Source organism: Nyctibius grandis, chromosome 22 (assembly GCF_013368605.1).
Source record: "Nyctibius grandis isolate bNycGra1 chromosome 22, bNycGra1.pri, whole genome shotgun sequence".
NCBI classification, from domain to species: domain Eukaryota; kingdom Metazoa; phylum Chordata; class Aves; order Nyctibiiformes; family Nyctibiidae; genus Nyctibius; species Nyctibius grandis.
The window spans coordinates 7,244,244-7,270,314 of record NC_090679.1 but is presented as its reverse complement, the minus strand read 5'-3'; the positions used below and the strand labels follow the sequence as shown (position 1 = coordinate 7,270,314).

The window sequence follows — 26,071 nt, the reverse complement described above, 5'->3', positions numbered from 1 at the left end:
GGCGAGTCGGAGAGGAATCGTTGGACGGCGGCAGGGAGGTGCCGGCGGTGCCGCGGTGGCGATGTGTGCGGCGGGGAGGCGGTGGGGCCGGCGGGAGCGAGCCGTGCTGTGGTGCGTGCTGGGGGCGGCGTGGGGGGCGGCGTGGGGGCAGCTGCGCTACTCGGTTGCCGAGGAGATGCCGAAGGGCTCGTTCGTGGGCGACGTGGCCAAGGACCTGCGGCTGGACCTGCCGGCGCTCCGCGACCGCGGCGTCCGAGTTGTCTCCGAAGGTAGGACACAGTATTTCGCTCTGAACGACAAGACGGGACATTTAGTGACGGCGGAGAGGATCGACAGAGAGCGGCTGTGCCGTCTGATGGAGAAATGCGTGCTGCGCTGTGAGCTGATAGTGGAGGGGGAAATGCAGGTTTATGAAATTGAAGTGGAGATCAGGGACATTAACGACAACGCCCCCAGCTTCCGAGAGGCAGAAACGGAGCTGAGAGTGAGCGAGACGACAGCCCCGGGATCGCGATTTCCCCTGCCCGAGGCTCACGACCCGGACTCAGGACCGAATTCGGTGCAGAGCTACGAGCTGAGCGGCGACGAGCACTTCTCGCTGGCCGTGCAGGCGGGCCCCGGCGGGGACGAGCGTCCCGAGCTGGTGCTGGCGAAGGCGCTGGACCGGGAGGCGGCGGCGTTTCACGAGCTGGTGCTGAGGGCGAGCGACGGCGGAGAGCCGGCACGGACGGGCACGGCGCGGCTCCGCGTGGCGGTGCTGGACGCGAACGACAACGCGCCCGTGTTCAGCCAGGCGGAGTACACGGTGCGTGTGGCGGAGGACGTGCCCGTGGGCTCCACCCTCGTCACCCTCACGGCCACCGACCCCGACGAAGGGTCGAACGGAGATGTGAAATACTCGTTGAAGACAGTGTCGGACCTGGCATTGGAAATTATCCAGCTGGACTCAGAGACGGGAGCGATCACGCTGTTGCGGAGCCTGGACTTCGAGGAAGGTGACTCGTACGAACTGGAGGTGCAGGCACGGGACGGCGGCGGCCTTTCCGACAGAGCGAAAGTCGCGATCACGGTGACAGACGTCAACGACAACGTGCCCAAGATTTCGGTGCGGTCGGCGCTGAGCGCGATCTCTGAGGACGCCCCATCGGGGACGGTGGTGGCCCTGCTACACGTGCAGGACAGGGACTCGGGGGCGAACGGAGAGGTGCAGTGCTCGCTGGACGGGGGCGTCCCGTTCCGGCTGCGGAGCTCGCGGGGCAGCTACTACAACGTGGTGACAGCGCGGGAGCTGGACCGGGAGGAGATGTCGGAGTACAACGTGACGGTGCGGGCTGTGGACGGCGGGTCGCCGGCGCTGTGGAGCAGCGCGGTGCTGACGCTGCGGGTGCTGGACGTGAACGACAACGCGCCGGTGTTCGCGGAGGCGAGCTACAGCGCCCGGCTGGCCGAGAACAACGCGGCGGGCGCGCTGGTGCTGACGGTGCGGGCGTGGGACGCGGACTGGGGGCAGAACGCGCGCGTGCGGTACCGGCTGTGGGAGGGGCGTGTGCGGGGCGCGCCGCTGTCGTCGTACGTGTCGGTGCAGGCGGAGACGGGCGCGCTGTACGCGCTGCGCTCGTTCGACTACGAGGAGGTGCGCGAGGTGGGGCTGTGGGTGCGGGCGGAGGACGGCGGCGCGCCGGCGCTGAGCAGCAACGTGTCGGTGCGGCTGGTGATCGTGGACGAGAACGACAACGCGCCGCAGGTGCTGTACCCGCCGGCGGCGGCGGCGGCAGCGTCGTCGTCGGGCGCGGGCTGGGCGGGCATGGAGCTGGCGCCGCGGTCGGCGGAGGCCGGGGCGCTGGTGGCCAAGGTGGTGGCGGTGGACGCGGACGCGGGGCAGAACGCGTGGCTGTCGTACGAGCTGGCGAAGGCGACGGAGCCGGGGCTGTTCCGCGTGGGGCTGCACAGCGGCGAGGTGCGCACGGCGCGCTCGCCGCTGGCCCGCGACGCGGCGCGGCAGAGCCTGGTGGTGGTGGTGAAGGACCACGGGCGGCCGGCGCTGTCGGCCACGGCCACGCTGACGGTGGTGCTGGGCGAGAGCGTGGCCGAGCTGCTGTTGGAGCTGGGCAGCGCGGCGGCGGCGGCGCCGGGCGAGCCGGCCGGCAGGCTGACGCGGTGGCTGGTGGTGGCCGTGGCGGCCGTGTCGTGCCTCTTCGTCGCCTTCCTGCTGCTGCTGCTGGCGCTGCGCCTGAGGCGCTGGCGGCGCTCGCAGCTGCTGGCGGCGGGCAGCGGCGCCGTGCGCGGCGTCCCGGCCTCGCACTTCGTGGGCATCGACGGCGTCCGCGCCTTCCTGCACTCCTACTCGCACGAGGTGTCGCTCACCGCCGACTCGCGCAAGAGCCAGCTCCGCTTGTCAGCCGCCAGCTGCTGCGACACGCTCCCGGCCCGGCCGCCGCCCGACGAGCCCCCGCCGCTGCTCGGGGAGGACCCTGCCGGCGCCCGCCGCGCCGACCCCGACGCTGCCCCGGTGAGTTCCTCGCACCGCACTTGCTCCTCTGCTGCTTCTCTGCCCTTTCCCCCCGTGTTCCGCGTCCTGCGGAGCGAGGTTTAGTTCCAGGGAAGGCGAAGGTTCGTTGAGGAGCGCGCTGTGTGCTGGTGCCTCTTGCTGCGGGGAGGTGAACGTGGGACCGTTACTCAGCGTTACAGTTGGTGTGGGAGGCGGGAGAAGTGAGGCTGCTGTTGGCGTCTCGTTAGAGCGGGGCTTGGTGTTTTTATCACGTCGTTACTCTTTTCCACGCTGTTCGCTGACCCAGTGTCTCCTCGAGGACCGCCCCTCTTTCACTTTTAGATCTTTGATGTTTCTTCTCTGTAGTCCCACTAGGAGACTTCATCTTAGTACAGAGATGTAAAGATATCTCTGTGAAGTCCGTGGGTGATCGTAGTGGTTCCTGAAGAGAAATGGTCTGGGCAACTGGCTGTTTGATGAGAAGTACTTGCAAATTATGAAGGTCAAAGAATATCACGGAAGTTGAAGGGTTGGATATGAGAGTCGTGGGAGCTGGGGATCCTGGGGGATGAGACTTTGTGAGAGGCTGTTGCCCTTCTGTAGTATCATGTGTTTTTATCACGCACCAGGTCGTTATTTATTTTGTCCCCTGACACGTGTAATACCGGTTTTCCTGTCAGTATTAGCTCCTCTGAACGGATGAATTCCAGTATCAGCAAATGGAAGTTTCCCTTATTAGGAGGGTCAGAATCCTTCCCGACAGGAGCTGTGCTTGAGTAGGATCAGAAATGGAACGTTAATGGCTCAATGTATAATTTAGCTGCTCATCGTTTCTACTCTTCTCAGCTTTTCTGTTTCTCCATGATAACATGGGAGCAACAAAATGTCTTTGCATTGGTCCATGCCGTTGTTTTTCTGTATCTAGTGGTGGAATGGGCTGGGCAGCAACTGGTGCCTTGACGATGTCTATCTGCCTGTTAGGAAGATGAAAGAGAATCGTAAAATTTGTGACTATTTGAGAACCTCTCCAGGTGGCTTCGTGTGAACGGCTATTGGAGGGAATTGTTTTGCTGATTCCCCATCTTTTAAGGTTGACCTGTTTAAAAAGGAACTGAATATGTCCTGACTTGAAAATAGATGCTACTGCAAGAGCTGTACGAGGGTGGGAGGGGAGAGATTTAAGGTGCAAGATAGGGATATTGCTCTTATGCAGATGTTCACTGACCCAGTCTTTTCTGGAGGACAGTTTCTCTTTTAATTTTACAAGCTTGATGTGTCTTCTCTGAAGACATCACTTCCTTCTTAGTACAGATCTGAAGACATCTGTGTGAAGTCTGTGGTGTGATAGTGGTGCATGTTGAAGCGAAATGATGTGGGCAGCTGGCCCTCTGGTGATATGTGCTTGTGATTTATGAGGGTCAAAGAACATCACGGAAGTTGTGAAGGGTTGGAGAGTTGAGTCCTGGGAGCTGTGTGTGAGGGACTGCGGAAGGACCCAAGAGATGTGCTTTGCTCCTTTCCCTGCTCAATGTCCTGCTGTAGTAACATGCAATGTGAGTTCCATCTTCTCAAATAAGTTTGTCTAGATGACATGCTATTCCAGCTGCACTGGGAGCCCTGGGAGGTTCTTCCTGTGTGTTTGCAGGTTGTTGTCATCAATTCTTAACTAACAGCTTAATTGTGTACATATGACAAATGTCATAACGGGTGCTTTGGGAGGAGCAAACGGTGTATTCGTTAGGTACTAAATACCTGGATTATGTGCCTGCTATATATGCCATTATCATGAAGAGGATGTTCTGATCCCATCCATTCTGCAGCTTTTATTTTCTTGCCTTGCTCGTTGTAATGATCTGAAGGTGGGCATTTGTCTGTGATAACGTGTGGAAGATCACAACTGTTACATTTGTCTGACTGTCCCGGACGGGCCTTTCACGTTTACTGCTGTAAAGAGAAAGACTTTCATAGACGTATTTCCTTAAAATGTCACTGGAAGAAGTGCTCTTGCTTGTCACATACACATGGTGAGAAGTCAACCGTTATCTATGGTAAAGGAGAAGTTGTCTGTGCAACTTTTCTTTGGATGGAGTCTATCAAAAAATTATGAAGATCATTGAGAACCATGCAATCTGTGAAGGGTTTGAGGAGAGTCTTGGGGGTGCTGTGTGTGAGGAGATAGTGGTGGAGACAAGGCGTGTGTTTTGTTAGTTCCCAGGGTTCATTGCTGGCCTTCTGAAAATGAGTGTGAAGGCGTCTTATTTTTGGATATCACACTGCTCAGATTCCAACCAGCCAAGTTGGGGGTTCATCAGTTTGCTTTCCTGTTGCGTGATATTTCCTGTGAATGGGAGCTTTTGAGCATAGATGTACACTTTATGTTAAGATTTGAGTGTCATGTTATCTTCCCATATCTTCAGCCTGTGTGCTGAAGTAGGATGATGATGTCTTTCAGTTGATACCTTGATGACAGTGTCTTTTTTGGAGCTGCATATCGCTTATGCACTTGAGAACATTTTACATTACTTCCAATTAATGTTATGAGCAGAGAAATCTCTTGGCATGCATCCATGTTGTGATCCTTGTTCCCAGTACGGAGAATCTGTGCCTGCAACTTTTCCTTCAAGAGTGTCTGTGTGCAAAGGCAGCTTTCCTGTTGTGTGATGTTTGGGCAGGGTGAAAAATTCTGTCAGTCCAGAGACAAGGCATGTGAAGAAGTTTGCTGTGGTATAATTTGAAATGCGTGAAAGATCGGATTAAAGGTTCAGCTTGTCCTGCTTGTTATATGGGGCCCACAGACATGGTTCCATGAGTTTTCCCCATTTTATTGTCCAAAGAAATTGCACTGAGTTCCTGTGGCTGTCGTCTATGGTGTGAGCTCCTGTGTGAGCCTCCTGTGCTCTTTCTACCAACTAGATACTGTCCTTGTGTAGCTACTACAGCTGACATAATCTGAAACATGAAGCTATGATTCCTTCACATCTGTAGGTTTGCCATTCTTGCCTTGATTGTCATCCAGGTCTAAAGCTGGGCCTCATCGTGGCTGGTAACTCCTAAAATGCTGAAAGATCTCTTATAACTGTTGGGCTGGGGGAGCATTTTCCATGCATACCTTGAAGGTGTTCATCTGCCAAGACAAAGACTTTGATATACTTCTGTTTTCATAAAATGTCGCTGAATGAAATGTTCCTTTGCTGGTGGCTGACATATGGCCAAAATATTGGATATTGTCTGTGGTGCCACTAAAGGCTGTGAATGCAGAGCAAGGAGGGCGAGAGGCTGGCTTTGAACTAGGAAACTAGATGGGTCGATGTGGTTATGGCTGAGCAATGTTTTCATTTCATGCCTGGTGCCATTCGTGCTGTGGTCCTGGTTTCTCTGTCCTGAAAGACAATGGTAGTCCTCCAGCAACAAGGTATTTCTGCAATAAGTGTGTGTGTAGAATGCTGATGCATGGGTAGAATGGCTCATAATTCCTGTGTGAGATCTCCTTTATCCATCTGTCTGTTTCTGGAACATTGGGATGTGGTTCCTTTTCCCCATTTCTGGGTACTGCTGTTGCATTTGAAACTGTGAGTGTTGATTTGCAGCAAATACTTACTTTAACCATGTAAGAGAGAATTTTATGTGTGAGGAAAACGAAGCAGAAGCTGAAAGAACCTGTTGTAGTTTGTCAGAAGACTTAGTTTGAGAAAGAGGCTCGGGATAAGGTGTTTACACTTATGGCTTCATATTTGTGGGAGATGAGCAGGCCACACAGTAGAAAAAAAATGCTGAGAGCTGATGAGTATTTCTTAAAATAATGCCCCTACTATGTAGTCCAGAGTAAGACTTTAGGGCTGCACTTGCAGCTCGAGATATGAATGACTTTCAGTTCCTCTCAGGGACGAATTTCAACACCCGCAGTGAAGACTGACACGTCCTCCAGGTGAGTTTTTCTGACAACACTTTGTCTTTTAATGCTTCCTTGCCTTGCTTGTCTGATTTATGTTGTTGTTTTTCTTTGCCTGGTCTACAACGTACACAAGTTTACTTATCATTATGATCAGACCTTCATTTAGCAATGGGTTGTGTGTTAGTGCCTCTTGCTCATGCTACAGCAGGTGTGAAAGGCAGGAGAGGTGAGGGGATCTTTGTGTTCTGCTGTTGTCAACAGGGAATAGATGTGAACATGACCTTAGTAGAAGTCACATCTCTGTGGAACAGTGTGTGTGATAAGAGAGGGGAGGAGATTCCCCCTAAGCCATTAGTTTGCTGACCCAGTCTCTTTGGATGACCGCTCCTATAGAAGAACAGATGGTCATTTCCTTGCTTGTCGTAGTTAACACAGCCGTGTGTCTAATGGAGTACCATGCAAATGGAGTTACTTCTGCTCCAGAAGTTTGGCCTAAGGAATGTTATTCCACCGGATCTGCTCATTTCTGTTTGCTTCTAACTCTTGCCTTGCTGCTTGTCATGAGCTGCAGCCCGACCTCAGGATTTGTGCAAGGGAAGGGATGCCATGCAGTGGGACCTTGACAGGCTGGAGGACTGGTCCCATGCAAACCTCATGAAGTTCAACAAGATCAAATGGGAGGTCCTTCACCTGGGGTGGGGCAATCCCTAGTAAGAATACAGACTGTGGGACTGAGAGCAGCCTTGTGGAGAAGGACTTGAGGGTACTGGTGGGTGACAAATGGCACATGAGGTGGCAATGTACAGCTCTAGGGTGCACAGTACTGAAAGGACATGGACCTCTTGGAGTAGGTCCAGAGAAGGACCATGAAAATTGTCAAAGGGCTGGAACATCTCTGCTGTGAAGAAGGGCTGAGGGAGTTGAGGTTCTTCAGCCTGGAGAAGGGAAGGCTCTGGGACACCTTATTGTGCTTTTTCAATGTATAAATGGAGATTTTAAGAAAAATAAAGACTTTTTACCAGGGCCTGTTGTGACAGGAGAAGGGGGAATGGTTTTAAACTGAAAGAGGGTAGGTTTCAACTGGACATAAGGAAGAAATATTTTATGATGAGGGTGGTGAGGCACCAGAAGAGATTCCCCAGAGAAGTTGTGCATGCACCATCATTGGAAGTGTTCAAGTTCAGGTTGGCCAGGGCTTTGAGCAACGTGATCTTTTGGAGGATGTCCCTGCCCATGGCAGAGGTGTGGACTAGATGATCTGTGAAGGTTCCTTCCAACCCAAACCATTCTGTGGTTCTGTGAAAGACTCAACGTAGCTTTGCACTTTCCCATTGTCAGCCCCTCAGCTGTGAAGATGCAAAAGAAGGAACTTTTGTGAATCAGAAACAAAATAGTAAAGGTTATTCTGCTGTCTAAGCATAGAGCTATACCCATTGCCTTTAGTGTGACACATTTCTCAGTGTAATTGTTCTCCCTAGAATAAAAATTAAGAACAGGACAAACATCAGAGACTTATATGAGCCAAAGGAAGAAATGCAGGAAGGACAGAAACGCTTTGCAGGTCCAGCATGATAGGAAGGACATTATTTTTGTTTTTTTCTGTTTCTAATTACTTATAGGTTATTCCAGCATGAATATTTCCTCCTTGGTATTCGTTGAAGGTAAGGAAAGCAGAATGGAAAATAAAGTCTTCTGCAGCTATAAAACTGTGTAGTGCTCTTGTACTTCCCTAGGTATAGAAGTTGGTATTGCTCTTATATATCTCTGTAGATTTTATTAAGGGCAACTGAGTTCCTTCCTTTCTTGCTCCGTCATGAATATTTCCTTCAGATGTTCACTGCCACTCAAGGCGATGACCTAAAAGTATGTGACAGCGTATCTCAGTTTTAAACGCCTTTGGAGTTGCATTAAGCAATTGCGTCTGCGCTTCCTATTCTCACAAAAGCGAGACCCCCAAGCTGGGTGCAGCCACTAAACCCCGGTGACAAGCTCGGGCCCCGTGAGCGCGGCCATCGGGCGGCTGCGGTGGCGTCGCGCCGCCTCCGGGTGCCGCTGTTGGCCGCCGCGCACCGGCGCTGGAGCCGCAGCCGCAGCCGGAGCCGCCGCAGCGTCGTGCCCCCGCAGGCTGCTCGCTCGGCCGGCGCCGGGCAGAGCGGCAGCGGCCCGGGCAGCAGAGGCGAGAGGCGGCGCGGGGAGCAGCGGCGAGAGGCGGCGCCGAGCTCGCTGCCGTGCGGCGGCCCCTGCGCTCGCTGCGGAGAGCGGCTGGAGGGCGGAGGGCAGCGGCAGGAGCGAGGAGCGCGGCGAGCGCTGCCGAGAATGGCGAGCAGGCAGGGGCAGGGGCGGCGGCGAGCGGGCGGGCGAGTGCTGCTGCCCGCTCTGCTGCTGGGCTTGTGGTGCGGGGCGGCGGGCGAGCGGCTCCGCTACGCCATCCCCGAGGAGCTGGGCAGAGGCTCGCTGGTGGGGCCGCTGGCGCGGGACCTGGGGCTGAGCCCGGCCGAGCTGCCGGCACGCAAGCTGCGGCTCAGCGCGGAGAAGCCCTACTTCGGCGTGAGCGGGGAGAGCGGGGAGCTGTACGTGAGCGAGAGGCTGGACCGGGAGGAGCTGTGCGGCGAGTCGGCGTCCTGCTCCGTCAGCTTCGAGGCGCTGGTGCAGAACCCGCTCAACGTTTTCCACGTCGAGGTGGCCATCCAGGACGTCAACGACAACTCCCCGACATTCAGCAAGGCTGCTCTGGACCTCGAGATCGATGAATGGATCCTTCCCGGTGCTCGTTTTCCGCTAGAGATGGCCCGAGACGCGGACGTGGGCAGCAACTCGCTGCTGACTTACCAGCTCACTACCAACCCGACCTTCTCTCTTGCCGTGAAGGAGAGTCCGGGTGGAAAGAAGCAGCCGGAATTAGTGCTGGAGAGAGCGCTGGACCGGGAGAAGCAGAGCTCCTTTGAGCTGGTGCTGACGGCGGTGGATGGCGGGGACCCCGTGAGGTCCGGGAGTGTCCAGGTTCGCGTCAACGTGTCGGACGCCAACGACAACGCGCCCGTGTTCAGCAAAAGCGTGTACGAGGCGCGAGTGCGGGAGAATGTGCCGGCGGGGTCGGTGGTGCTGCGGGTGCGGGCCACGGATGCGGACGCGGGCTCGAACGGGCGGGTGTCCTACTCGTTCGGCAACGTCCCGGACGGCGTCCGCGCGTTGTTCAGCGTCGACAGCGACAGCGGCGAGGTGAGGACGGCGGGGCCGCTCGATTTCGAGGAGAAGAGCAAATACAGCTTCGACCTGGAGGCGAGGGACGGCGGCGGGCTCACGGCTCACTGCAAGGTGCAGATCGACATCAGCGACGAGAATGACAACGCTCCCGAAATCACGATGCTGTCGGTGTCGAGCCCGGTGCCCGAGGACGCGCCAGTCGGCACGGTGGTGGCCCTCTTGAACGTGAAGGACCGGGACTCCGGGGAGAATGGTCAGGTGTCGTGCGAGCTGTCGGGCGAGGGGCCGCTGTCGCTCGTGGCGTCGCTGGGCGGGTCGTACAAGGTGGTGACGGCGAGCGAGCTGGACCGTGAGCAGGCGGCCGAGCACCGGGTGACGGTGGTGGCCAGGGACCGGGGCAGCCCGTCGCTGTCGAGCCGCGCCGAGCTGGTGCTGGAGGTGTCGGACGTGAACGACAACGCGCCGGTGTTCGAGGAGGCCGAGTACAGCGCGTACGTGGCGGAGAACAACGCGGCGGGCGCGGCCGTGGTGCGCGTGCTCGCGCGGGACGCGGACGCGGGCGCCAACGGGCGCGTGAGCTACTGGGTGGCGGGCGGCAGCGCGGGCGCGGCGCCGTACGTGTCGGTGGAGGCGCAGAGCGGCGCGGTGTACGCGCAGCGCTCCTTCGACTACGAGCAGTGCCGCGAGTTCGCGGTGGCAGTGCGGGCGCAGGACGGCGGGGCGCCGGCGCGGAGCTCGACGGCGACGGTGCGCGTGTTCGTGCTGGACCGCAACGACAACGCGCCGCGGGTGCTGTGGCCGGCGGCGGGCGCGGCGGGGGCGGGAGCGGCTGTGGCGCCGTTCGAGGTGGTGCCGCGGTCGGCCGAGGCCGGGTACGTGGTGGCCAAGGTGGTGGCGGTGGACGCGGACGCGGGGCGCAACGCGTGGCTGTCGTACGAGCTGGTGCAGGCGGCGGAGCCGGCGCTGTTCCGCGTGGGGCTGCACAGCGGCGAGGTGCGCACGGCGCGGGCCGTGTCGGAGCGGGACGCGGCCAAGCAGCGGCTGGTGGCCGTGGTGAGGGACCACGGGCAGCCGGCGCTGTCGGCCACGGCCACGCTGCACGTGGTGCTGGGCGAGAGCGTGCAGGAGGCGCTGCCGGAGCTGGGCGAGCGGGCGGCGGGCGGCGAGGCGGCGGCGGAGCTGCAGTTGTACCTGGTGCTGGCGCTGGCGCTGCTCTCCGCCCTGTTCCTGCTCAGCGTGGCGCTGGCCGTGCTGGCGCGGCTGCGCCGGGCCGGGCCACCCGCCGTCCTGCGCTGCCTGGGCGCGCAGCGCTTCTCCGTGCCCGGCGCCGCCTTCCCGGCCGACTTCTGCGAGGGCACCTTGCCCTACTCCTACAACCTGTGCGTGGCGCCGGGCCGCGCCGTGGCCGAGGCCACTTGGCTGCCGCCGCCGCTGCCCAGCGTGTCGGCGGAGGAGCTCGTCGGCGGGGAGCCGTGCGGGAAGCGGAGCCCGAGCAGCAGCGCCGGCGCGGGAGAGCCGCCCGCGGACCGCGACGCCCCGCAGGTCTGTAAGCCCGCGCACTCCTTGTCTCTCAGCCTTTCCTAACCTCACGCTGGCCTTAGTGGGCTCTTGCTATTCGTTTGTCTGCTTTGGCTGCTGGGTCCGATCTGTGTTTCCACGAAAAAGTGAAAGAATCCTGTACTGTTGCTTTGCTGGTGGCAGTCAGCACGAAGCGGCACTTCCAGCCTCATCAGTGTCACACGTGTAGGCTCAGTGGGGAGGTTCTTGCCACTCAACTTGTGCTGGATAAAAGGGTACAGCTGTGGTGAAGCTCTGACTGGCTTTTTGCTTTTGTTTTTCTACTCAGAGCAGGCACTTAGTGACTGCAATTCTTCGTTCATCACCCGTTCAAGTTTACCTGAAAAATTTTGTCTACGAAACTTGCGTTGTCTGAAATATTATGAGTTACTCACCGTGAAGGCGGATCCTTATAGTATTAAACGAGATCCGGTGATTCTACCTGACGGAGTCGGTTAAATGTGATTAACGCTTTGTTTTGAGATTTTCCCTCCCTGATCGCTTTTTCCCAAAGCGATGTATTTGCATGGTGGTGACAGCTGAACAAATATTCGTTGGTTAGTGCTGTTTCGGTGTTGGACGTTCAAAGGAAACGTGGGTGTGATTCCCCGAAAGGGGAAGTTACAGATTGTTCCTCCCTAATGAATGTTCCTCCCCCCCCCCGCTGTGCCCTCCCAGCTTTTGGTGAAGGCGGCTGCAGAAATGGCAGCATTAGTGGGACGGGTTAATTTCGTCCGAGCGTGATTTCTTTGTTTTATTTGTGCGGTTCTTTCTCATAATTTTATTCCATGCTCGGTGGTACTTCCCTCTTGTTTAGCGTCCGTCATCTGTCTTTTCCACAGAGCCATAGAACGGAATCTAAAGAAGTAAGCAGTGTTTTGTTTTTCTGAACCTCACTTCTTTTTCATCCCTTTTACTTCAAAATTTCTACTTTGTCCTCGTTGATAGCGTGAACGCTAAGGGTGTGCTGTATGCTAGTTACACCGTCTTGTGAGGTTATAATGAGAAATTACGAAGTGATCGCTGGAGGAGAGGAAGAAACGGAGAATGACTCAGAGCAGCCTCCGATGTGCAGGTGAGAAGTAAAGTCCAGAGTGACGGGTCCTCCCTGTAGTGCGGGTTGTGGGAACTGACCGTTGTGACAGTCCGTGAGTAGTTCTGCTACTCAGTGACGCTCTTTTGATCTGCAGAAATGGGGAGGGAAAAGTCATTCGTCGACGACTGCTACAAAACGTGCACAATCTCCTCGTGATACAGATTGTGATTTTGGACGAATAGAGTAAGAGTCGTAACATTGTACACGTCATATTAAGAGGACTTAAGAACTATATTATATCGCCGTTAGAAAAACTATTTATCCATGCGGTAGAAATGGCACAACCACGGAAGGCGTGTTATTTCTTCCCGGTCGTGAACACCTCCAGGATGAGAGAAGAGATGGGCTGGAGAAAAGCCAAGGCAGCAGATCCCGGCTGGGCGGGCAGTGGTGTCCCCGCGGCGACTGTCCCGTCCCCGCGAGCTGTGCGGGGCCAGGCAGGGCGGGCAGCGGTCGGTGCCTGCAGTGCCGGGAGGAGGCTGCGGGCGCCGCTGTTGACCGAGGAGGAGCGAGAGGAAGGCCGGAGCGGTGCAGGCAGCCCCGCCCGCTGCGGCCCGGCTCGCTCGCTCGCTGGCTGCTGGCTCGGCGGGCGGGCGGTGTGCGAGCGTCCCCGCGGTGCGGAGCCGTGCTGCAGCGAAGCGGAGGGGCCGGCGGCAGCGGCCGGGAGCGGCGAGTCGGAGCCGGAGCTGGATCGTTGGCGGTGGTGCGGTGCCGGCGGTGCCGCGGCGGCGATGTGTGCGGTGGGGAGGCGGTGGGGCCGGCGGGAGCGAGCCGTGCTGTGGTGCGTGCTGGGGGCGGCGTGGGGGGCGGCGTGGGGGCAGCTGCGCTACTCTGTTCCCGAGGAGATGCCGAAGGGCTCGTTCGTGGGCGACGTGGCCAAGGACCTGCGGCTGGACCTGCCGGCGCTCCGCGACCGCGGCGTCCGCATCATAGACAGAGGTAGGACGCAGTATTTCGCCCTCCATGAGAGAACGGGACATTTAGTGACGGCGGAGAGGATCGACAGAGAGCGGCTGTGCGAGAGTGTGCAGCAATGCGTGCTGCGCTGTGAGCTGATAGTGGAGGGGGAAATGCAGGTTTATGAAATTGAAGTGGAAATCAGGGACATTAACGACAACGCCCCCAGCTTCCCACAGGCAGAAACGGAGCTGAGAGTGAGCGAGACGACAGCCCCGGGATCGCGGTTTCCTCTCCGGGAAGCGCAGGACCCGGACTCGGGACCGAATTCGGTGCAGAGCTACGAGCTGAGCGGCGACGAGCACTTCTCGCTGGCCGTGCAGGCGGGCCCCGGCGGGGACGAGCGTCCCGAGCTGGTGCTGGCGAAGGCGCTGGACCGGGAGGCGGCGGCGTTTCACGAGCTGGTGCTGAGGGCGAGCGACGGCGGAGAGCCGGCACGGACGGGCACGGCGCGGCTCCGCGTGGCGGTGCTGGACGCGAACGACAACGCGCCCGTGTTCAGCCAGGCGGAGTACACGGTGCGTGTGGCGGAGGACGTGCCCGTGGGCTCCACCCTCGTCACCCTCACGGCCACCGACGCCGACGAGGGGCTGTACGGAGATGTGAAATACTCGTTGCAGAAAATTACAGGGAAAGCCTCGGAAATTTTCCATCTGGATGCCGAGACGGGAGCGATCACGCTGTTGCGGAGCCTGGACTTCGAGGAAGGCGACTCGTACGAACTGGAAGTGCAGGCACGGGACGGAGGAGAGCTTTTCGACACGGTGAAAGTCGCGATCACAGTGACAGACGTCAACGACAACGCGCCCGAACTGACAGTGACATCTCAGCTAAGCGCGATCTCTGAGGACGCCCCATCGGGGACGGTGGTGGCCCTGCTGCACGTGCAGGACCGGGACTCGGGGGCGAACGGAGAGGTGCGGTGCTCGCTTGACGGGGGCGTCCCGTTCCGGCTGCGGAGCTCGCAGGGCAGCTACTACAGCGTGGTGACGGCGCGGGAGCTGGACCGGGAGGAGGTGTCGGAGTACAACGTGACGGTGCGGGCTGTGGACGGCGGGTCGCCGGCGCTGTGGAGCAGCGCGGTGCTGGCGCTGCGGGTGCTGGACGTGAACGACAACGCGCCGGTGTTCGCGGAGGCGAGCTACAGCGCCCGGCTGGCCGAGAACAACGCGGCGGGCGCGCTGGTGCTGACGGTGCGGGCGTGGGACGCGGACTGGGGGCAGAACGCGCGCGTGCGGTACCGGCTGTGGGAGGGGCGTGTGCGGGGCGCGCCGCTGTCGTCGTACGTGTCGGTGCAGGCGGAGACGGGCGCGCTGTACGCGCTGCGCTCGTTCGACTACGAGGAGGTGCGCGAGGTGGGGCTGTGGGTGCGGGCGGAGGACGGCGGCGCGCCGGCGCTGAGCAGCAACGTGTCGGTGCGGCTGGTGATCGTGGACGAGAACGACAACGCGCCGCAGGTGCTGTACCCGCCGGCGGCGGCGGCGGCAGCGTCGTCGTCGGGCGCGGGCTGGGCGGGCGTGGAGCTGGCGCCGCGGTCGGCGGAGGCCGGGGCGCTGGTGGCCAAGGTGGTGGCGGTGGACGCGGACGCGGGGCAGAACGCGTGGCTGTCGTACGAGCTGGCGAAGGCGACGGAGCCGGGGCTGTTCCGCGTGGGGCTGCACAGCGGCGAGGTGCGCACGGCGCGCTCGCCGCTGGCCCGCGACGCGGCGCGGCAGAGCCTGGTGGTGGTGGTGAAGGACCACGGGCGGCCGGCGCTGTCGGCCACGGCCACGCTGACGGTGGTGCTGGGCGAGAGCGTGGCCGAGCTGCTGTCGGAGCTGGGCAGCGCGGCGGCGGCGGTGCCGGGCGAGCCGGCCGGCAGGCTGACGCGGTGGCTGGTGGTGGCCGTGGCGGCCGTGTCGTGCCTCTTCGTCGCCTTCGTGCTGCTGCTGCTGGCGCTGCGCCTGCGGCGCTGGCGGCGCTCGCAGCTGCTGGCGGCGGGCAGCGGCGCCTTGCGCGGCGTCCCGGCCTCGCACTTCGTGGGCATCGACGGCGTCCGCGCCTTCCTGCACTCCTACTCGCACGAGGTGTCGCTCACCGCCGACTCGCGCAAGAGCCAGCTCCGCTTGTCGGCCGCCAGCTGCTGCGACACGCTCCCGGCCCGGCCGCCGCCCGACGAGCCCGCGCCGCTGCTCGGGGAGGACCCTGCCGGCGCCCGCCGCGCCGACCCCGACGCTGCCCCGGTGAGTTCCTCGCACCGCACTTGCTCCTCTGCTGCTTCTCTGCCCTTTCCCCCCGTGTTCCGCATCCTGCGGAGGGAGGGTTAGTTCCAGGGAAGGCGAAGGTTCGTTGAGGAGCGCGCTGTGTGCTGGTGCCTCTTGCTGCGGGGAGGTGAACGTGGGACCGTTACTCAGCGTTACAGCTGGTGTGGGAGGCGGAAGAAGTGAGGCTGCTGTTGGCGTCTCGTTAGAGCGGGGCTTTGTGTTTTTATCACGTCGTTACTCTTTTCCACGCTGTTCGCTGACCCAGTGTCTCCTCGAGGACCGCCCCTCTTTCACTTTTAGATCCTTGATGTTTCTTCTCTGTAGTCCCACTAGGAGACAATGTATCTTCATCTTAGTACAGAGATGTAAAGATATCTCTGTGAAGTCCGTGGGTGATCGTAGTGGTTCCTGAAGAGAAATGGTCTGGGCAAGTGGCTGTTTGATGAGAAGTACTTGCAAATTATGAAGGTCAAAGAATATCACGGAAGTTGAAGGGTTGGATATGAGAGTCGTGGGAGCTGGGGATCCTAGGGGATGAGACTTTGTGAGAGGCTGTTGCCCTTCTGTAGTATCATGTGTTTTTATCACGCACCAGGTCGTTATTTATTTTGTCCCCTGACACGTGTAATACCGGTTTGCCTGTCAGTGTTAGCTCCTCTGAACGGATGAATTGCAGTATCAGCAAATGGAAGTTTCCCTTATTAGGAGGGTCAGAATCCTTCCCGACAGGAACTGTGCTTGAGTAGGATCAGAAATGGAACGTTAATGGCTCAATGTATAATTTAGCTGCTCATCGTTTCTACTCTTCTCAGCTTTTCTGTTTCTCCATGATAACATGGGAGCAACAAAATGTCTTTGCATTGGTCCATGCCATTATTTTTCTGTATCTAGTGGTGGAATGGGCTGGGCAGCAACTGGTGCCTTGACGATGTCTATCTGCCTGTTAGGAAGATGAAAGAGAATCGTAAAATTTGTGACTATTTGAGAACCTCTCCGGGTGGCTTCGTGTGAACGACTATGGGAGGGAATTGTTTTGCAGTTTCCCCATCTTTTAAGGTTGACCTGTTTAAAAAGGAACTGAATATGTCCTGACTTGAAAATAGATGCTACTGCAAGAGCTGTACGAGGGTGGGAGGGGAGAGATTTAAGGTGCAAGATAGGGATATTGCTCTTATGCAGATGTTCACTGACCCAGTCTTTTCTGGAGGACAGTTTCTCTTTTAATTTTACAAGCTTGATGTGTCTTCTCTGAAGATATATCTTCCTTCTTAGTACAGATCTGAAGACATCTGTGTGAAGTCTGTGGTGTGGTAGTGGTGCATGTTGAAGCGAAATGATGTGGGCAGCTGGCCCTCTGGTGATATGTGCTTGTGATTTATGAGGGTCAAAGAACATCAGGGAAGTTATGAAGGGTTGGAGAGTTGAGTCCTGGGAGCTGTGTGTGAGGGATTGCGGAAGGACCCAAGAGACATGTTTTGCTCCTTTCCCTGCTCAGTGTCCTGCTGTAGTATCATGCAATGTGAGTTCCATCTTCTCAAATAAGTTTGTCTAGATGACATGCTATTCCAGCTGCACTGGGAGCCCTGGGAGGTTCTTCCTGTGTGTTTGCAGGTTGTCATCAATTCTTAACTAACAGCTTAATTGTGTACATATGACAAATGTCATAACGGGTGCTTTGGGAGGAGCAAACGGTGTATTCGTTAGGTACTAAATACCTGGATTATGTGCCATTATCATGAAGAGTATGTTCTGATCCCATCCCTTCTGCAGGTGTTACTTTCTTGCCTTGCTCGTTGTAATGATCTGAAGGTGGGCATTTGTCTGTGATAATGTGTGGAAAATCACATCTGTTACATTTCTCTGACTGTCCCACACGTGCCTTTCGTGTTTACTGCTGTAAAGAGAAAGACTTTCATAGACGTGTTTCCTTAAAATGTCACTGGAAGAAATGCTCTTGCTTGTCACATACACATGGTGAGAAGTCAACCGTTATCTATGGTAAAGGAGAAGTTGTCTGTGCAACTTTTCTTTGGATGGAGTCTACCTGGAAATGATGAAGATGATTGAGAACCATGCAATCTGTGAAGGGTTTGAGGAGAGTCTTGGTGGTGCTGTGTGTGAGGAGGTAGTGGTGGAGACAAGGCACATGTTTTGTTAGTTCCCAGGGTTCATTGCTGCCCTTCTGAAAATGAGTGTGAAGGCGTCTTGGTTTTGGATATCACACGACTCAGATTCCAACCAGCCACGTTGGGGGTTCATCAGTTTGCTTTCCTGTTGCTTGGTGTTTCCAGTGAATGGTAGTTTTTGAGCATAGGTGTACACTTTATGTTAAGATTTGAGCATCACGTATCTTCCAAGTAGCCCATGTGCTGAAGTAGGACGATGGTGTCTTTCAGTTGATACCTTGATGACAGTGTCTTTTTTGGAGCTGCATATCGCTTATGCACTTGAGAACATTTTACATTACTTCCAATTAATGTTATGAGCAGAGAAATCTCTTGGCATGCATCCATGTTGTGATCCTTGTTCCCAGTACAGAGAATCTGTGCCTGCAACTTTTCCTTCAAGAGTGTCTGTGTGCAAAGGCAGCTTTCCTGTTGTGTGATGTTTGGGCAGGGTGAAAAATTCTGTCAGTCCAGAGACAAGGCATGTGAAGAAGTTTGCTGTGGTATAATTTGAAATGCGTGAAAGATCGGATTAAAGGTTCAGCTTGTCCTGCTTGTTATATGGGGCCCACAGACATGGTTCCATGAGTTTTCCCCATTTTATTGTCCAAAGAAATTGCACTGAGTTCCTGTGGCTGTCGTCTATGGTGTGAGCTCCTGTGTGAGCCTCCTGTGGTCTTTCTACCAACTAGATACTGTCCTTGTGTAGCTACTACAGCTGACATAATCTGAAACATGAAGCTATGATTCCTTCACATCTGTAGGTTTGCCATTCTTGCCTTGATTGTCATCCAGGTCTAAAGCTGGGCCTCATCGTGGCTGGTAACTCCTAAAATGCTGAAAGATCTCTTATAACTGTTGGGCTGGGGGAGCATTTTCCATGCATACCTTGAAGGTGTTCATCTGCCAAGACAAAGACTTTGATATACTTCTGTTTTCATAAAATGTCGCTGAATGAAATGTTCCTTTGCTGGTGGCTGACATATGGCCAAAATATTGGATATTGTCTGTGGTGCCACTAAAGGCTGTGAATGCAGAGCAAGGAGGGCGAGAGGCTGGCTTTGAACTAGGAAACTAGATGGGTCGATGTGGTTATGGCTGAGGAATGGTTTCATTTCATGCCTGGTGCCATTCGTGCTGGGGTCCTGGTTTCTCTGTCCTGAAAGACAATGGTAGTCCTCCAGCAACAAGGTATTTCTGCAATAAGTGTGTGTGTAGAATGCTGAAGCATGGGTAGAATGGCTCATAATTCCTGTGTGAGATCTCCTTTATCCATCTGTCTGTTTCTGGAACATTGGGATGTGGTTCCTTTTCCCCATTTCTGGGTACTGCTGTTGCATTTGAAACTGTGAGTGTTGATTTGCAGCAAATACTTACTTTAACCATGTAAGACAGAATTTTATGTGTGAGGAAAATAAAGCAGAAGCTAAAAGAGAACCTGTTGTAATTTGTCAGAAGACTCAGCTTGAGAAAGAGGCTCGGGATAAGGTGTTTACACTTATGGCTTCATATTTGTGGGAGATGAGCAGGCCACACAGTAGAAAAAAATTGCTGAGAGCTGATGAGTATTTCTTAAAATAATGCCCCTACTATGTAGTCCAGAGTAAGACTTTGGGGCCGCACTTGCAGCTTGAGATATGAATGACTTTCAGTTCCTCTCAGGGATGAATTTCAACACCCGCAGTGAAGACTGACACGTCCTCCAGGTGAGTTTCTCTGACAACACTTTGTCTTCTAATGCTTCCTTGCCTTGCTTATCTGATTTATGTTGTTGTTTTTCTTTACCTCGTCTACTGTGTACATATGTTTACTTGTCATTATGATCAGACCTTCATTTAGCAATGGGTTGTGTGTTAGTGCCTCTTGCTCATGCTACAGCGGGTGTGAAAGGCAGGAGAGGTGAGGGGATCTTTGTGTTCTGTTGTTGTCAATGGGGAATAGATGTGAACATGACCTTAGTAGAAGTCACATCTCTGTGGAACAGTGTGTGTGATAAAAGAGGGGAGGAGATTCCCCCTAAGCCATTAGTTTGCTGACCCAGTCTCTTTGGATGACCACTCCTATAGAAGAACAGATGGTCATTTCCTTGCTTGTCGTAGTTAACACAGCCGTGTGTCTAATGGAGTACCATGCAAATGGAGTTACTTCTGCTCAAGAAGTTTGGCCTAAGAAGTGTTATTCCACCGGATCTGCTCATTTCTGTTTGCTTCTAACTCTTGCCTTGCTGCTTGTCATAAGCTACAGTTCGACCCCAGGGTGTCTGATGAAACAGGGAAGGTCACATCTGTTCCAATTTTCTGAGTGCAGGTGCAGTTCCCATGTACACCTTTGATGTTGACAGCTGTAAAGAGGAACCATTTCATAGACATGACTGTGCTCACCCAGGCACACTTGTCTGTAGTGAAAGAAAGCAAAACCATGTCTAGTGTAGTTCTCACAGTGCAGAGCGGCAACCCAGCCCAGCCAAGGTTTTCATGAACAGACTGGGGGCCAGTGGGAGAACGTGTGCAGGGTGTTCCTCACACGGTTCTCCATAACATGGAGAATGCTCAGTTGGAGAGATATGGGTTTGACAGGTGGACTGTTAGATGGATGAAACTGTTTGGGTGGTTACATCCAAAAATTTATAGTCGATGGCTGAAGGTCCAAGTGGAAACCAGTAGCGTGTGGTGTTCCTCAGGGGTCTATACGGGGGGCAATACTATTTAGTATCTTCATAGGCAGTGGGATTGAGTGTACCCACCATAAGTCTGCAGACAACACCAAGCTGAGTGGTGCAGTTGCTTTGCTCGAGGTAAGTGATGCCATCTAGTAGGACCTTGACAGGCTGGAGGAGTGATGCCATGTGGTCCTCATGAAGTTCAACAAGGCCAAGTGCAAGGTCCTGCACATGGGTTGGGCAATCCCCAGTATGAATACAGACTGAGGGACTGAGAGCAGCCTTGTGGAGAAGGACTGGGGGGTACTGGTGGGCAACAAATGGGACATGAGATGGCAATGTGCAGCTCTAGGGTCCGCAGTGCAAAAAAGACATTAACGTCCTGAAGTAGGTCCAGATAAACACCACGGAAATGGGCAAAGGTCTGGAACATCTCTGCTGTGAAGAAGGCCTGAGAGAGTTGAAGTTCTTCAACCTAGAGAGGAGAAGGCTCTGTGAGACCTTGTTGTGCTTTTTCTATATATAAAGGGAGCGTAAAAGAAAAACAGAGAAAGACTTTTTATCAGGGCCTGTTGTGACAGGACAAGGGGTCACGGTTTTAAAGTGAATTAGGGTAGATTTCAATTGGACAGAAGCAAGAAAGGTTTTATGATGAGTGCGGTGAGACACTGGAAGCGGTTACCCACAGAAGTTGTGGATGTGGCGTCATTGCAAGGGTTAAAGGTCAGATTGTATGGGCCTTTGAGCAATGTGATCTTTTCAAGGATGTCCCTGTCCATGGCAGAGTGGTGGGCTCGATGATTTGTAAAAATCCCTTCCAACCCAAACCATTCTATGGTTCCATGAAAAGACATGACGTAGCTTTGCACTTTCCCGTTGTCAGCCCCTCAAATATGGCGATGGAAACGAAGAAACTTTTGTAAATCAGAAATGAAATTTTAAAGGTTGTTCTGCTGTCTTAGCATCGAGCTATACACATTGCCTTTGGGGTGATCTATTTCTCAGTGTAATTGTTCTCCTCCCTAGGAAAAAAATTAAGAACAGGACAAATATCAGAGACTTACATGAGCAAAAGGAAGAAATGCAGGGGAGATGGAAACCTTTTGCAGGTCGAGCATGAAAGGAATGACATTTTTACCTTTGGAGTTCTGTTCCCTGATTCTAATAAAAGCGAGACCCCCCGAAGCTGGGTGCAGTCACTCAACTCCGGTGACAAGCCCGGGTCCCCGTGAGCGCGGCCATCGGGCGGCTGCGGTGGCGTCGCGCCGCCTCCGGGTGCCGCTGTTGGCCGCCGCGCACCGGCGCTGGAGCCGCAGCCGCAGCCGCCGCCGCCGCAGCGTCCTGCCCCCGCAGGCTGCTCGCTCGGCCGGCGCCGGGCAGAGCGGCAGCGGCCCGGGCAGCAGAGGCGAGAGGCGGCGCGGGGAGCAGCGGCGTCCGAGGCGGCGCCGAGCTCGCTGCCGTGCGGCGGCCCCTGCGCTCGCTGCGGAGAGCGGCTGGAGGGCGGAGGGCAGCGGCAGGAGCGAGGAGCGCGGCGAGCGCTGCCGAGAATGGCGAGCAGGCAGGGGCAGGGGCGGTGGCGAGCGGGCGGGCGAGTGCTGCTGCCCGCTCTGCTGCTGGGCTTGTGGTGCGGGGCGGCGGGCGAGCGGCTCCGCTACGCCATCCCCGAGGAGCTGGGCAGAGGCTCGCTGGTGGGGCCGCTGGCGCGGGACCTGGGGCTGAGCCCGGCCGAGCTGCCGGCACGCAAGCTGCGGGTGGCGGCTGCCGCTAAAAGGCAGCTGAAATACTTCACCGTGAGCGAGGAGAGCGGGGAGCTGTACGTGAGCGAGAGGCTGGACCGGGAGGAGCTGTGCGGCGAGTCGGCGTCCTGCTCCGTCAGCTTCGAGGCGCTGGTGCAGAACCCGCTCAACGTTTTCCACGTCGAGGTGGCCATCCAGGACGTCAACGACAACTCCCCGACCTTCAGCAAGGCTGCTCTGGACCTCGAGATCGATGAATGGATCCCTCCCGGTGCTCGTTTTCCGCTGCCGATTGCTCAAGACGCGGACGTGGGCAGCAACTCTCTGCTGACTTACCAGCTCACTACCAACCCGACCTTCGCTCTGGCCATGAAGGAGATCCCGGGTGGAAAGAAGCAGCCGGAATTAGTGCTGGAGAGAGCGTTGGACCGGGAGAAGCAGAGCTCCTTTGAGCTGGTGCTGACGGCGGTGGATGGCGGGGACCCCGTGAGGTCCGGGAGTGTCCAGGTTCGCGTCAACGTGTCGGACGCCAACGACAACTCGCCCGTGTTCAGCAAAAGTGTGTACGAGGCGCGAGTGCGGGAGAATGTGCCGGCGGGGTCGGTGGTGCTGCGGGTGCGGGCCACGGATGCGGACGCGGGCTCGAACGGGCGGGTGTCCTACTCGTTCGGCAACGTCCCGGACGGCGTCCGCGCGTTGTTCAGCGTCGACAGCGACAGCGGCGAGGTGAGGACCGCGGGGCCGCTCGATTTCGAGGAGAAGAGCAAATACAGCTTCAGCCTGGAGGCGACGGATGGCGGCGGGCTCACGGCGCACTGCGAAGTGCAAATAGACATCAGCGACGAGAATGACAACGCGCCCGAAATCACCGTGTTATCGGTGTCGAGCCCCGTACCCGAGGACGCACCGGTCGGCACGGTGGTGGCCCTCTTGAACGTGAACGACCCGGACACTGGGGAAAACGGTCAGGTGTCGTGCGAGCTGTCGGGCGAGGCGCCGCTGTCGCTCGTGGCGTCGCCGGGCGGGTCGTACAAGGTGGTGATGGCGAGCGAGCTGGACCGTGAGCAGGCGGCCGAGCACCGGGTGACGGTGGTGGCCATGGACCGGGGCAGCCCGTCGCTGTCGAGCCGCGCCGAGCTGGTGCTGGAGGTGTCGGACGTGAACGACAACGCGCCGGTGTTCGAGGAGGCCGAGTACAGCGCGTACGTGGCGGAGAACAACGCGGCGGGCGCGGCGGTGGTGCGCGTGCGCGCGCGGGACGCGGACGCGGGCGCCAACGGGCGCGTGAGCTACTGGGTGGCGGGCGGCAGTGCGGGCGCGGCGCCGTACGTGTCGGTGGAGGCGCGGAGCGGCGCGGTGTACGCGCAGCGCTCCTTCGACTACGAGCAGTGCCGCGAGTTCGCGGTGGCGGTGCGGGCGCAGGACGGCGGGGCGCCGGCGCGGAGCTCGACGGCGACGGTGCGCGTGTTCGTGCTGGACCGCAACGACAACGCGCCGCGGGTGCTGTGGCCGGCGGCGGGGGCGGGCGCGGCTGTGGCGCCGTTCGAGGTGGTGCCGCGGTCGGCCGAGGCCGGGTACGTGGTGGCCAAGGTGGTGGCGGTGGACGCGGACGCGGGGCGCAACGCGTGGCTGTCGTACGAGCTGGTGCAGGCGGCGGAGCCGGCGCTGTTCCGCGTGGGGCTGCACAGCGGCGAGGTGCGCACGGCGCGGGCCGTGTCGGAGCGGGACGCGGCCAAGCAGCGGCTGGTGGCCGTGGTGAGGGACCACGGGCAGCCGGCGCTGTCGGCCACGGCCACGCTGCACGTGGTGCTGGGCGAGAGCGTGCAGGAGGCGCTGCCGGAGCTGGGCGAGCGGGCGGCGGGCGGCGAGGCGGCGGCGGAGCTGCAGTTGTACCTGGTGCTGGCGCTGGCGCTGCTCTCCGCCCTGTTCCTGCTCAGCGTGGCGCTGGCCGTGCTGGCGCGGCTGCGCCGGGCCGGGCCGCCCGCCGTCCTGCGCTGCCTGGGCGCGCAGCGCTTCTCCGTGCCCGGCGCCGCCTTCCCGGCCGACTTCTGCGAGGGCACCTTGCCCTACTCCTACAACCTGTGCGTGGCGCCGGGCCGCGCCGTGGCCGAGGCCGCTTGGCTGCCGCCGCCGCTGCCCAGCGTGTCGGCGGAGGAGCTCGTCGGCGGGGAGCCGTGCGGGAAGCGGAGCCCGAGCAGCAGCGCCGGCGCGGGAGAGCCGCCCGCGGACCGCGACGCCCCGCAGGTCTGTAAGCCCGCGCACTCCTCATCTCTTAGCCTTCCCTAACCTCACGCTGGCCTTAGTGGGCTCTTGGTTTTCATTTGTCTGCTTTGCCGGCTAGATCCGATCAGTGTTTCCACGGAAAAGTAAAAAAATCCTGTACCGTTGCTTTGCTGGTGGCAGTAAGTGGGAAGCGGCATTTCCAGCCTCATCAGTGTCACACGTGTAGGCTCAGTGGGGAGGTTCTTGCCATTCAACTTTTGCTGGATAAAAGGGTACAGGTGTGGTCAAGCTCTGACTGGCTTTTTGCTTTTGTTTTTTCTACTCAGAGTAGGCACTTAGTTATTGCAATTCTTCGTTCATCACCCGTTCAAGTTTAGCTGAAAAATTTTGTCTGCGTAACTTGTGTTGTCTGAAATATTATGAGTTACTAACGGTGAAGGCGGATCCTTACAGTATAAAATGAGATCCGGTGATTCTACCTGGCGGAGCCGATTAAATGTGATTAACGCTTTGTTTTGAGATTTTCCCTCCCTGGTCGCTTTTTCCCAAAGCGACGTATTTGCATGGTGGTGACAGCTGAACAGAAATTCGTTGGTTAATGCTGTTTCGGTGTGTGTCCCCGAAAGGGGAAGTTACAGATTGTTCCTCCCTAATGAATGTTCCTCCCCCCCCGCCCTGTGCCCTCCCAGCTTTTGGTGAAGGCGGCTGCAGAAATGGCAGCGTTAGTGGGACGGGTTAATTTCGTCCGAGCGTGATTTCTTTGTTTTATTTGTGCGGTTCTTTCTCATAATTTTATTCCATGCTCGGTGGTACTTCCCTCTTGTTTACCGTCCGTCATCTGTCTTTTCCACAGAGGCATAGAACGGAATCTAAAGAAGTAAGCAGTGTTTTGTTTTTCTGAACCTCACTTCTTTTTCATCCCTTTTACTTCAAAATTTCTACTTTGTCCTCGTTGATAGCGTGAACGCTAAGGGTGTGCTATAGGCTAGTTACGCCGTCTTGTGAGGTTATAATGAGAAATTACGAAGTGATAGTTGGAGAAGAGGAAGAAATGGAGGCTGACTCAGAGCAGCCTCCCATGTGCAGGTGAGAAGTAAAGACCTCCAGAGTGACGGGCCCTCCCTGTAGTGCGGGTTGTGGGAACTGACCGTTGTGACAGTCCGTGAGTAGTTCTGCTACTCAGTGACGCTCTTTTGATCTGCAGAAATGGGGAGGGAAAAGTCATTCGGCGACGACTGCTACAAAACGTGCACAATCTCCTCGTGATACAGATTGTGATTTTGGACGGATAGAGTAAGAGTCGTAACATTGTACACGTCATATTAAGAGGACTTAAGAACTATATTATATCGCCGTTAGAAAAACAATTTATCCATGCGGTAGAAATGACACAACACGGAAGGCGTGTTATTTCTTCCCGGTCGTGAACACCTCCAGGATGAGAGAAGAGATGGGCTGGAGAAAAGCCAAGGCGGGAGATCCCGGCTGGGCGGGCAGCGGTGTCCCCGCGGCCACTGTCCCGTCCCCGCGAGCTGTGCGGGGCCAGGCAGGGCGGGCAGCGCTCGGCAGCGGTCGGTGCCTGCAGTGCCGGGAGGAGGCTGCGGGCGCCGCTGTTGACCGAGGAGGAGCGAGAGGAAGGCCGGAGCGGTGCAGGCAGCCCCGCCCGCTGCGGCCCGGCTCGCTCGCTCGCTGGCTGCTGGCTCGGCGGGCGGGCGGTGTGCGAGCGTCCCCGCGGTGCGGAGCCGTGCTGCAGCGAGGCGGAGGGTCCGGCGGCAGCGGCGGGAGCGGCGAGTGGGAGCCGGAGCTGGATCGTTGGTCGGCGGCGGTGGTGCCGGCGGTGCCGCGGCGGCG

At 57.1% G+C, this 26,071-nt stretch overlaps 2 protein-coding genes across 2 annotated transcripts; both read left to right on the top strand.

The window, feature by feature from the left end:
• Positions 1-61: 61 nt before the first annotated feature.
• On the top strand, positions 62-2,593 carry LOC137672726 (protocadherin gamma-A12-like). The gene has a single exon (XM_068417125.1). It carries the CDS (start codon positions 62-64, stop codon positions 2,591-2,593), a length of 2,532 nt encoding a protein of 843 aa, XP_068273226.1.
• Positions 2,594-8,010: 5,417 nt separating this feature from the next.
• LOC137672724 (protocadherin gamma-B5-like) lies at positions 8,011-12,419 on the top strand. Its single transcript, XM_068417124.1, has 4 exons — positions 8,011-8,041; positions 8,326-11,130; positions 12,120-12,216; positions 12,332-12,419. Exons 1-4 carry the CDS (start codon positions 8,011-8,013, stop codon positions 12,417-12,419), a joined length of 3,021 nt encoding a protein of 1,006 aa, XP_068273225.1.
• Positions 12,420-26,071: the final 13,652 nt, after the last annotated feature.

Coding starts and splice junctions, on each gene's coding strand:
- LOC137672726 (XM_068417125.1), top strand. CDS start 62: ATGTGTGCGGCGGGGAGGCGGTGGGGCCGGCGGGAGCGAGCCGTGCTG.
- LOC137672724 (XM_068417124.1), top strand. CDS start 8,011: ATGAATATTTCCTCCTTGGTATTCGTTGAAG. Junction 8,042..8,325: donor CTCCTTGGTATTCGTTGAAG/GTAAGGAAAGCA, acceptor TTCTCACAAAAG/CGAGACCCCCAAGCTGGGTG. Junction 11,131..12,119: donor CCGCGACGCCCCGCAGGTCT/GTAAGCCCGCGC, acceptor GCTGTATGCTAG/TTACACCGTCTTGTGAGGTT.